At 41.5% G+C, this 12,553-nt stretch overlaps 1 protein-coding gene across 1 annotated transcript in view; it reads right to left on the bottom strand.

Annotated features, from left to right (window-relative positions):
* The window catches only part of Cd200r1 (CD200 receptor 1), a 38,720-nt gene extending 28,457 nt beyond the window's left edge, over positions 1–10,263 (bottom strand). Inside the window, exon 1 of the mRNA XM_051149981.1 lies at positions 9,879–10,263. Within this exon, the coding sequence (XP_051005938.1) occupies positions 9,879–9,942 (64 nt within the window). The 5' untranslated portion in view covers positions 9,943–10,263. The remainder of the gene's footprint in view (positions 1–9,878) is intronic.
* Positions 10,264–12,553: the final 2,290 nt, after the last annotated feature.

Here is a 12,553-nt window from a genome sequence, read left to right as displayed (position 1 = left end):
ACCCCTAATATAAAAATAAAATAAACCAAAAGCTTAAACATGAACAACAAAAATAATAATATATATGTATACATACACACACACATATTTACGCACAGGTGGGAGATGACTTTGGCTTTTGAGTTTCAAACAGTATGTATGATGACTGGGATCTTACTTTTCTAGGCCTAAGGAGTTTCCTGGGATGCAGAAAGTTTAGTTCTAAATACAGAAGGAAAAAAAAAAAGGGTTCCACGTAAACTGAGATGGTTCATATGCACTGAGCAATTAAAAGCAATTATAAAGCAGAATATTCAATATTCTTGTTAGGCACAACACACAAAAAAAGTAAAATATACATTATTATTCAGAGCAGTGCATATAGAAGATGCTGAATAAACAATGAGGGAGACAACCATTCCGCAGAGGGAACGATTACCTCAGAAGAGGGCTGCTGCCGCTAGAACAGAAGCTGGAGGGAGCACAGCTGGGGAGGAACTCACGGTAGCCTACTTCTGAGTTTACTTAGGCCCTTAACATACAACAGCCCTTAATATTTGCACATAGTATACGTTATGCAGCATATTATATGCTAACATGGAAGGAAATTAAAATAATTGCAAATAAATAAAAGCCTATAAATTAGTATGTTTTATTTTTAATATTTTCAGCCTAACTGGCACAACTGATCTGGGAATTTGTTTTCTATTCTTAGTCTTTAGTTCTTTATTAAAGATATCAACCTAGTAGCAGACAGCACTTACCTAGGTGTTAAGTAACAAAAAAATTGGATGGAAGCCCAAAGTTATAGTAAACACAAAGGAGAGAAAACATCAAAATCCAAGGCAGAAAATCAACCAATATAATAACTCTTCAGTTATTTTCCCTGTAATCTTACACTGGTTTCTGAGAACCCTAGTTGCTTAATTACACACGTGAGAGCTGGGAGCTAGTGAATGTAATTAAAGGGGTGGCTGGCATGTGGGAAATATAAAGCCGGGCTCCTACCTCACTCCGCAGACAAAAGAAAAAATATTTAAATATAATTTTTTAAAGCACGGGTAATTTGGGTTTTGGAGGGATGGTTTTTTTGTTTGTTTGGTTGGTTGGTTGGTGGGTTTTTGTTTTGTTTTGTTTTGCTTTGTTTTGTTTTGTTTTTAAACAGGGTTGACAATGGATAAGACATTACACTGGTAGAACTGCAAGGCTTCCTGGGATGTGAGAGTTTAAGTACTGAAACCAGGTAGAAAGTTCCAGGTAAAATGAAACAGTTGACTTTAACCAGGAACTTTTCTAACCCCCATAGAAAACTGAAAACCTAAATACAAATAGTGAAATATTTGACTCTAGAATTTAAATCCTTTGAATACCCAAAAAAACAATCATTAAAAGATTGCCAAGCAAAACTGTAGAGATTCACAACATTTATGATGAACAAAGGCCAGTTTTCCTCAGAACATATACAGAAAGCATACAAGCAATTTGGGAAAATTTTTGAAAAACTGAATGGAAGAAAACTGGACAAAAAACAGGAATATCTTGACAAAAGATTTAACAAGATGTTGAACAATTCTACCAATCAGATGGAAGAGATCAAATAAACCACCCAGATGGTTTACAAAATGAAGACATGAAGAAATGATTACAAAAACAAACCTTGAGACACAAGAATTCAAACAACAATTTAATGGATAGATAAAATTTAGAAAGCAAACAATAATTGTGGTGAATAATAAATCTTATCCCAGTTTCCACAGCAAAGTAGTCATTTGTGTCAGCTACTTGTGCCAACTGCTAATTAGAGCCATCTTGCTGTGCCTTAAAAAAGAAAGAGAGAAAGAAAGAAAGAAGAAAAAAAGAAAAGAAAAGAAACCACTTACTGTCAAATAATGAAAGCTAGTTAACGGAGAAAAACATGTTCCCTGACAAAAAATAAAGACTGTAGACATGTGTACCCATGAGTGTAAGGGATAATGGACAGTGAACACATACTGAACAGATATATAGATTCACATATTCAAAGTCATATGCTAAAATGTTAAATCTAATATTGTTTTCATTTCTCAAAAAACTGAAAATGGCCAAAATGTCAATCTGTAGAGTTCTAACTAAATGTCATGAAACAGTGTATGTGAAAGTTACTTGAAAACTATAAAGTAGTCATTTTTAAATGTTTACAAATACAGGCTGTACTAAAAAAAAAAAAAAAAACTTCAGTTATTTTTTGGACCTAATCCTCCTAGCAAGTCTAGACACTAGATTAAGGATTTGCAGCAAAATCTCCTGAGTTAACTACTAACTGGCAGCTAATTGAAAGTTTTAAAAATATAATACAAACTAGCCTGCGAGCTAGCTCAAGCCCATAAACTGTCAAGTCTGTCTGTATGTAGTATGGAAATTAGAGAAAAGGTCAAACCCAGACCTTTAAAATCTGTGTACCTGGGGCTCTGTTGGTGCCTATGAACTTGACAAAACCATGCAGCAAAGCAGAGAAGTACAAAGTCACAAAGTCAAGAAATAAGATGTGAAGGATCTAGATTGAGTTAAATGGGGGACATTTTTTGAAATAAGAACTTCATGATTTGGCAGTAAGAATTTCAGTGATAGCCCTTAAGATCTGTAAGGAAGCCATCTTAGCAGATAGGAGCAGAAACCAACCTAAAAGGGGTCTGGGGAGCGGAGAGGATTGAGTCAACAAAATGGAGCTTAGATAAGGATTCTGCCCCAGATAAGACGGAGGCCATGAGACCTTGACTTTGTTTCCTGTTCATATCAAACTTGGGGAAAAGATGTAGCAATACCCTGGTGCTTGAGGGTTGCACAAGTGTCTAAGGCAGGGGAAGACAAAGAGTGCGTGTAGGTGCAAAGAGCTAGGACGTAAATGAATGAAAAAAGCTAACAGGGAAAACAGGATCCTAGCTGTACTGGGGTATGAGGCAGAAAGAAAATGGTTTTCCTTTTGAAGAGACCTAAGAAGGTAGATTACAGATGCTTGAGGGAGTAAGGCCGGTCAAGGCAAGTGATGGGTAAGGGGCTTAGTGTCCGGTAGCTGGTGGAGCTCTAGGCATGCTGGGATCAAAGAAGCAAGGTGTCAGATGCCCTGCCCCTGGGAGGTTCAAGTCTGCACTGTCAGATGAATCCACCAGAAAGGAGCTACTATCCTCTGACCGTGGTACAACAGGGATAACCCAGGGCGCAAAGAAACTAGAAAAGAACTAGGCAGTACTCTTAACCCAGCTCTACCCATAATTACTACAGAGGTTTATGAAAACCCAGATACCTGGACCAGTGAAAACCTGAGTATCCATAGCAGGTTAGGCTCCATAGGAGACTGGTGTGGCAGATCTTGGTGGTGGTGGTGGTTTGTTTGATTGTTTGAGACAGGGTTTATCTTGTATCCCTGGCTGTCCTGGAACTCACTCTGTAGACCAGGCTGGCTTTGAACTCAGAGATCCACAGGCCTCTGCCTCCTGAGTACTGGGACTAAAGGCAGGTGCTACCATACCCTGGTTCTGTGTGGCACATCTTAAAAGTACTGGGTTACAGCAGGCCCTGAGCAACAGCTAAGACGGAACCAAGTGAGGTTTGCCTTGGAAATAAAAATAGCAAGACTTAATCATTTAGAATCTACCAGTATTTACCACTTCAACTTTTTTTGTTGACACCTTAGAAAGGAACACAGAAGTAAATGTTCCTGTATAGTGCAATAAATAAGTTTGACAGTCAGATGGGCTTCAGGATAAAGTAAGAAAATATCAAAAGAAAGGGAAGTTGCTAAATGCCTGAGAGGTACATGGACACACGTTATCAGAAAGATATTTTTACTGAGTCACCACATTGTCTCAGAGTAACCTCCCGGGTTTACCACTGTTGGGGGGAGGGGGCAGGATGGATTCTGAGGGGGCGGGACAGGATAGACTCTGCTCTTCCCTTCTTGCTTGAGCCCTTTCTTTGCTGCCTAACTTCTAGAATGAGTGGTTGGAGCTCTCGGCATCGCTTTTCCTCCCACTCACTTCCCCAGTAGCGCCAACAACCTGTCTGTTCCCCAACCTTCTCCTCAAACTGCAGTCTCGAAGGTCGCCAGCATCTTCACAGTCAAATCATGTCTTCACGGCAGTATTTGTGCGCCTGGTTGCTTGGCTGGGTTTTTATACTGGGGAAGTCCGGATCAAAAGAAATGATTTGTATTAAGGATTATTTTTTTTAATATACATTTTTTAAAAAAATAAAATAAAATTAGAAGATTATGACAGACAGGGATCTCATACTTATGTGTGGTAGAAAGAGCTGCCATGACTCTGTAAAACCTTGCATAAAGGTCACAGTTTGTTACCTTACACAGAAAACAAAAGAACTATGGACAAATATGGGCAGACCCCACTCATGTCATGAGTCCTGGTAGCCGAGGATGATAGTCTGAAAACAGCCTGTGCGACCCTTCTCTTTTCACCTTTAAAAACTTCCCTGGCTTCCACCTCTTTAAATACACACTGGCACGTACTGCCAGTATAATGCTACTCCTAAACATATTTACCAATCTTTGGAGTGTCTCTCTCTGTCTTTGTCTCTGTCTCTGTCTCTCTGTCTCTGTCTCTGTCTCTCTGTCTCTGTCTCTGTCTCTCTCTCCCTCTCTTTGCTCTCTAAGTTAACAACAGACATGGTCACTTTCTCCTTCTGAAGCCCCTTTTTTCACCTCCACTGCAACACCTACACATTTCCTCTGTCTCTTTCCCACCTACTGCAATACCCTCTCTGCAAGCTACCTTCTCCACCAGCACCTTGGTGTGGGCATCCTTCCAAGAGTCAGCTGCTCCTATATTTATCTTAGTTAGTTAGCTAGTTAGTTATTTAGGTAGGTAGGTAGGTAGGTAGTTTTGTCTTTGTTTTGTGAGACAGGTTTTCTCTGTGTAGCCCTGGCTGTCCCGGAACCTACTCTGTAGAACAGGCTGGCCTTAAACTCATAGTTCCAGCTGCCTCTGCCTCTGCCTCTGCCTCTGCCTCTGCCTCTGCCTCTGCCAGGATTAAAGGCATGTGCCGCCACCACCTAACCATTTCTATGGTTTAAAAGCATTTTTATTTATTTGCTTGCTCGTTTGAGACAGGGTCTAACTATGCAGCCTAGGTGGACCATACCGCCTGTCTCACCAGCCTAAATGCAGAGACTGCAGGCGGGCACCACTAGCCACAGGTCTTTCGTTGTCTACTCTTCTTTCTGTGGATCTTCTCTCACTATCCTTCCCATCGTCCAGAATTTCTGCTAAATCTTCACCCTGTTGACTCCCTCAGTCTAGTCATATCTCAGCTCTCTTGCTCGCTGTGTGTGTGTGTGTGTGTGTGTGTGTGTGTGTGTGTGTGTGTGTCTGGATGTGTGTGTGTGTGTGTGTGTGTGTGTGTGTGTGTGTGTGTCTGTGTCTGTGTCTGTGTGTTTCACCAGCCTGGAGAGCTCATCTCACATTTCTACTGTATAGCTCTGCCATCTTCACCTTATCTGTTGCTTCCTTGGAGCAGCGTTCCTGGCCCTCAGATAAGATCAGATTTACCGATTACATTTTATACTATCCTGTATTCTCCCTACAGATTTTATGTTCCTTATTTTTAAGAATTTATATAATAATAATATCTATCTTCCTACCAGATTCTAAGCGCCAAGAAAGTAAGATCAATTGCTGTGTTTTTAAGTGCTGGAGCTTCATTTAAAGCCTGTATTTGGCAAACCAATGCTCTACCACCAAGCTACATCCCTGGCTCCTCTACCTCTTTCTTCATTAAGTATCTCCAGTACACAGCACAGTGGCTGACACATGGAAGAATGCTCTCTTACTTACTGCCTGACCAAATGACCAAGCCTCATTTTAGGTGTAACTTATTTTTCCTAAATAAAAATCTCAACCCTTTAGCTGCTGTTGTTTCTCTCTTGAATGTCACTGTCATTTTCAGTGCATGACATATAAAACCAGGGGTACAGACACTCACGCACAGACACGTACACACGCATGCACTCTTGCCACAGCTCTTTCCCTACTGAAGAGCTGTTCCAAGCCAACTCATCCACTGAACGGTGAGACACCATTGTCAGCAGTTCTTGGACATGGCTAGTCTTTTTTGGTCCATGTACAAAATGGAAGAACTAATGTGGAGGGGTCTTGAGTTCTCCCTGTCTGAAAAGCCTGTATCTCTGTATATTGTCATACCTATTTGTTTAATAAATGAGGAAATAGTGTCTAAAGAGGTTAAGCAATTCCTTAAAGATGAAAATTACCACAGATTAAATGTGGTGAGAACCCAGAATGAGGACAAAGTGTTGAAAAGAGCCCTAGAAGATAGAAGATTAAATTCCGAGAATCGATGTGACTGTCAGGCTGACCTCTCATTAGAGTTTTTAGGTGCTAAGGAGGAGAAGGGGGTACTAATCTCAACCCATAACTCTACACAATTCTAGACGATATATGCTTTAATAATGAAATTAAAATAAAAGTTTCAGACATAAAATAGTTATTTTCATATAAAAGAAAACTTCTTGGCAGCAAAGAGTAAAATAAAAATTAAAGATATAAAACTGACTTGGCAAATATGACCAGACAGAGACTTAAAATTTCAGGAAGGAATGAAGAATATAAGCGATGGAAACTACCGTGGGTATCTAGATGTGCCACCCAGAATCCCCTTCAGGGACAGGCCTTGCTCCTATGACAGAGAGCGCTGCCGGTAGACAGCCCTCAGTTTTCAGGGACTTCAAAGGACCAAAGATGCAGGAAGGTCAGACACAACATAAAGCCAGATGACTACTGGATGGTTTTGATAGGTAGCATCATCGGCTGAAGTTCTCCTGGTCGTATTAAGAAGCCGTTTACCTACAGCAAGAACCTTCACTCATCTCCGTCTTGTTTCGAGCCGTCGTGAGCTGCCCTAGCATGCCTGTATCTAACATCTGCCTCAACTCATTTCTCTAACTCAGAGTATTTTTTTCCTCCTGGTTAAGGCTAAGCATACAGTCTGGAGGCAATATCCTCCCCTTCCCCGTCTCTTCTTAGATCTTGCTCTCCGTTATAAGGAGGAGATAGTTACGGCTCCTCGGACCTGAATGCAAGCACTTCTGGTGCCGCTTCCCTCATTCACACCTCTGCATTGGCTTTGAGGGAACATCCGCTCCATACGTGGTTTGTGGTTCGTCAGCGCTGGATTTTTCTGTTCTCCCTGGTATGGATAGGAATGTCCACCCTTCATGTCCTTCCTCTACAAGTCCCTTCTCAGCCACCCTTATGACAGCCTAGAACTTTCTACTGTAGGAACCCCAGTGAAGAAGCCCTGATTCCTGCTTCAAAGGGAACCCTTTATTAAGTGCCCCTGTCAATCAACAGGGTCCTGCTGCCACAGTCCACCTTAGATGCTGGTTCTCTTCGCAAGCAGATGACCTCTCTCACCGTCAAGTGTACAATATCCATACCCTCAGAATGAAGCCTTATTTTTTCATTATATGACTGACACACCATTCCTGCACGCTAGACCCTGTTGTCTCATATAACCTCCTGTTACACACACTTCCTCCCAGTTTCCTTCTCTGCCTTTCCCTATCTACCCAAACCTGTCAGTCAAGGCCCCTTCCCGTGACACTATCAACATCATATGGTTTTACTATTCTTCAAATTTTTTACTTTGATATTTTCTGATTTTAAATGTTCCTTAAGGGTTTCATTTTATTTTTATCTCTCTCGTTTAGACTGCTTAAAATTTTTAGTCAGTATTCTTGTACACACACACACACACACACACACACACACTAGTATTTTTATTTGCCAGAATCTTGAGCATTAATGTGCAGAGAAAAACATTCCCATGTGTTATGCTAATAAGCAAATTTACAGCTACCACAAATTTAAAAAAGGAAGATGGGGCTGATGTTTATGAGGACAATTCCTTGCTTTTCTGAAGCTGCTTTTAATCTCTATAGGTCTCATTGTGTCTCCTCTTGTTAGTGCCTGCCCCCTAGGGGAAGGTAGGGAAAATGAGTAAATTACAAAGAAAACAGTAGGCTCCAAAAAAAAAAAAAAAAAAAAAAAAAAACACCACACCTCACATTGGCAAAACCAGTAACTTCACTAAAAGGTGGAATGACTTCAATCAGGGCATGAAACTATAATGTGATCATACGAGAAGCTTAGAGTACAATGGGACAAAATAAGTAGAAAGAAATACCACAGGCTGTGAAACCGGAGGACAGGCACGAGATGGGTATTTTATAAGATAAATACCACATAGTTTGAAGTTAAAAATAAAATTTAAAGCTAAATAGGCAAAAAAAAAAAATCCTATCATTTACCCTGATACCCTCTGCTCTCTCCTGTCTGACACAGAGTGAGCTACTCCTGCCGGCAGCACCTGCCGAGACAAAGCCATAAAGTCACGGCCATCACTGGCTTTCAGCTCACCATTCTAAACCATTTCTTGGTGAACTTGTCCTGCCAAATCATGCATATAAAGTAATTTGCTTATTTGCATAAACTCTTGATGGCTTTATGCTGTGAGCATGGATTTCAGGGATTTGGTGACTGTCGTCTCTCCAGTTTGTGCTCACAGTTTTTAAACTTAACCTTTCAGCCTTAAAATTCAAATCCTTGTCATGTTCCATTTTGTCACTTTTCTGTCTGCTCCATTAAGTTAATGCTCAACCTGACACGACAGGTCCTTGCCTGCCTTTCCCTGTCTCTGATTATGCGCAGACTTCACAAGCTTTCTAGAGAGGCCCAACTCAAAGACACATTTCGCTCTTTTTTTTTCTTTCTTTCTTTCTTTCTTTTTCCATTAAAAGTATAACCAAACATTAGCTTAGCCTTTTCAGCAGTGCTGCAATGGGTAGTTCTTTTCAGTGAAAAGCAATACGGATAAACTGCTCCCTCAAAGGTTTTGTGGTCTTATGGGAATAAATAAGTGTGCCACCAGTCCTTTCCAGCTGTGGACAAGCCATTTCACCTCCCTAGGCATTAGGTTCTACCTCTGTAAAATGGAGCTGTCTCCCATGCCTACCTCCACAGGTGGCTATGCACATCAAAGAGAAAAGGTCTGTGAAAGGTACAGAGGTGGAGCATGGTTTATTTTATGTGAGCTCACCAGTAAGGTTATCATGAGATAAACTTTTTCTGGATGATAGACAAAAATAATTGTAAAGGCATTCTGATGAAAGAGGAAAACTATAAAACTTAGAACTAAGTACATTGTTCCTTCGCAGCCGCTCCATCTACTCAAAGTGAAAGATGAAAAGACTCTCCCACACCAACTACCACCTACGCTCTAGAGTGAAACCAGGACACCCCCACAGTAGCCTCAAATTCTGCTCAGTACCTACAAACATGCAGATAGAGGAGTGAGTGCACCTTCTGATTCAGAAAGTGTCTCCTGTAGCCCACACATCTTCAAGATAAATCCAGACGTACATCACAGATACGCCAGCGTCACTGTGCGCATAAAGCCTACAGTCACAGAAAGTGACAGGGGAAAAAAAAATCCCAATTCACAGTGGTTGGCAAAGGAGACCTAGATGGGATTACCAAAGATGATGGTTATTTAAAAAAGAACTTCCAAGAAGTATAAAACACAGAGATCGCAAGTCAGTTTGATTGCAATGAATATGTGTTTAATTTATTCTGCCTTGTCCTAAAAGGGGAGGGGAGATGAGGAAGTGGCAGTGGAGGAAATTATAGAAACGGCTATACCATGGGACACAAAAACAAAATAAGTAAGACAAAGCAGAAAGTAGGAGTGATTTGACACCTCACATCTGGAAGAACCCTCCTCTCCACAGCAGCAAGCGGCTTGTGTTGCCTGGCGAAAAGGGCAAGGCTCAAAAGCTGCAGACGACAGGTCTTTCCTCCCTAGTCATTCTCCCAAAGAAAATTCAGACTCACCTGCCACAAAGATCCCCCATATCAAGAGCACTGCTATGTCAGACGTTCTCCAAAAGAAGAGCATTTCTGTTCTCGGGTTTTCTGCAGCTCACTTGGTACTTTCTCTCCTCACAGGTAGGGGAGCCGTGGTGACCATGACCAGGTTCCCTCTGCTCTCAGCTTGGCTTCTGTGTGGTAGTGGTAGCGAGTCTCTCAGCCCATCAGCGGGCTAAGCACTCCTTTTCCTCCCTGCCTTGTCCTTCGGCCCAACGTAGTTTAGTCTGACCAGCAACTTGGAAGAGAAGAAACTTCTCTGGAACTTGACACAGCAATAGATTTCCTGTGCAAAGCCCCGAACCAAAAACAGAGGAAGCAGACTGAGGGAGTTCTCTCTCAGCTCATTGGTTCTCTCTGCTGCTCACAGATAAACTATACAGTAAGGCTGCTGACATGCCCAAGACAGATGGACGTGTGTAGACTTCCACGCAAAACTGAAGTGGGATACTGACCTGTTTTGGGACCCATGCTTGTAAATCTTCTAACCACAATTAGCTTATGGAAAGTTCTCCAGTTAGAAAAAAAAAAAAAAGTGCAGCCTTCTTTCGTCTTTGAATATAGAATAAATATTCCTATTTGAAAATACGTTGGTAAGTACTTTCTAGTCTAGAAGTCCATACATAATGCTTGAAGCGTCATATGTGTACCACTTTTCTGTTATTTCTCCAAAAATCCCAAATTTGGTGCCATAACACAACACAAATGCAGCGCCTGGGACTCAGAAGCCTGAATGGCTTTGTATGGGGTTAAAATGAAAGGCTGTCCAGGCCTTCGGTGCTTCTGGAGACCCAAGCTTTTCCTATGCCTGGAAGATGTCTCTGTTCTCTGGCTTATGCACATCACTCTGGCCTTCGCTCCACTGCCATACCTGGTTGCCTGATCATGACCCTTCTGCCCGCCTCTTCACTGGTCCTTTGTGATTAATTGTCCTCCTCAGGCAACTCAGCATTGACTCTCCACCTGACGATCCCTAATTTAATTACATCCACAGAGTCCATTTTGGTTCCCCAGTGAACGTCCAGCCACCAGCTTCTGGTGGAGGCTTAGTGCTGAATTTCCATTCTCTTTAGCTTTCGGGGGAGAGGGGGTGTCAGGATATTGTAAGCCCAGCTAGTCACCATGTAGTTGTCCCACATCTGAGAGTCTGACTTTCCAGAAAAATTCTTTGTAATGTTATTAGCTAACACGCACTGTAGATTGCAGTTGAGAGGAAGAAAGAAAGACAAAATCTCTGTGGTAAGAATTTCCTACCCCAGGGCAAAATGCTCCAGGAAGGGGAAGAAAACATTGCAAACAGGACAAAAGATAAGACAACACGCTTTTTTTTTTCAAGGTTAGCAGTTCCATCTTCCCTTTGCCAAACATTAAACTATATATACACACATTACCCCTTTCCCCTCTCCAGCTTTCCCTGTGAGTCAATCTGTCCCAGTGAGACAAGATTCTTAAGAGCAAGAAAGGCTGGAGGACATGAGCTATGGCAAGTGAGGGAACAGTAGCAGCTCTCTCTTCTATTCGATAATTTATCAGATGTCTGAAAAAAATTGAAGAAATATAATCTAAATTGAAATACTGTTTTTCCATCACAGGAAGCTGTTATCACTGTAGGTTCTGACGACAGAAAGAACCAGGCTCAGTTCTCTGTTGGGCCATGTCAATGACACAGGCTGATTTTCTTAGTCATGTCTGCATTCTTTTTTCCACTTGATAGTATGATGTGAGTTGTTTTTGGTTTTGTTGTTGTTGTTGTTGTTGTTGTTGTTTTTCCCTCGTGTCATCAAAACTTCTTCACGATCAGGGGAGCAAATTAGCTAACTTAGTAAGTAAAGGTGTTTGCCACACAAGCCCAAGGAACAGATTACACTCCCCAGAAACTACATAAAGGAGAGAGATAACCAAGCCAAGCTCACATATGCATCATGGTATTTACACACACACACACACACACACACACACACACACACACACAAGAGGGGAACGGATGAAGGGAGGAAGGGAGGGAGGTAGAAAGAGAGAGGGAGAGAGTATATTGTTTAATTTTGGGTTTCTTTATTTTCTATTCTCTTTATCATTTATTTCTGAGATGAGATAGACTCAACCTTTCTGTGTATCCAAGAATAACCTGGAATTCGTGACCACCCTACCTTCACCTCCCTACTATTAAGATTCTACTGTGACAGGTGCTACCATAGCGGGTTTGTGTGGAACTGAGGACCAAGCCCATGATGGCTTCCTGCATGCTAGACAAGCACACTGTAAACTAAACCATATCAAGAGCCTCAAAAAAAATTTTAATGACCTGTCATTTGTTTGAACGCATGCTTGATGATAAAATCAAAACTAAGCTGAAGAGAGCTGCTAAAGTCTCACAAGGACCTAGTAGCTGAGCTAGGCAGATCATTTCACACTTGCTAGATGAGTTCTTTGGGCTCAGCACCCCATCCCCCCTTCTGAGATTTCAGGCAGTGACTTTCACAGACACACTTCTTGTGTGCTCATCTGAGAACAAACCCCAGCACTTAACTAGCTGTGTAAGAGTCGATTCAGTAATTTCCACACCATAGAATTCACAAAGTAGATTTGCAAAGATTCTACTGTTTTCTCTCTGCTCCTTTCCATCTTCTACCCTCAAGTCCTAC

This window comes from Acomys russatus, chromosome 8 (genome assembly GCF_903995435.1).
Source record: "Acomys russatus chromosome 8, mAcoRus1.1, whole genome shotgun sequence".
NCBI classification, from domain to species: Eukaryota; Metazoa; Chordata; class Mammalia; order Rodentia; family Muridae; genus Acomys; species Acomys russatus.
Note: the sequence above shows the minus strand (reverse complement) of the source record. Positions and strands in the feature narration are given on the sequence as shown.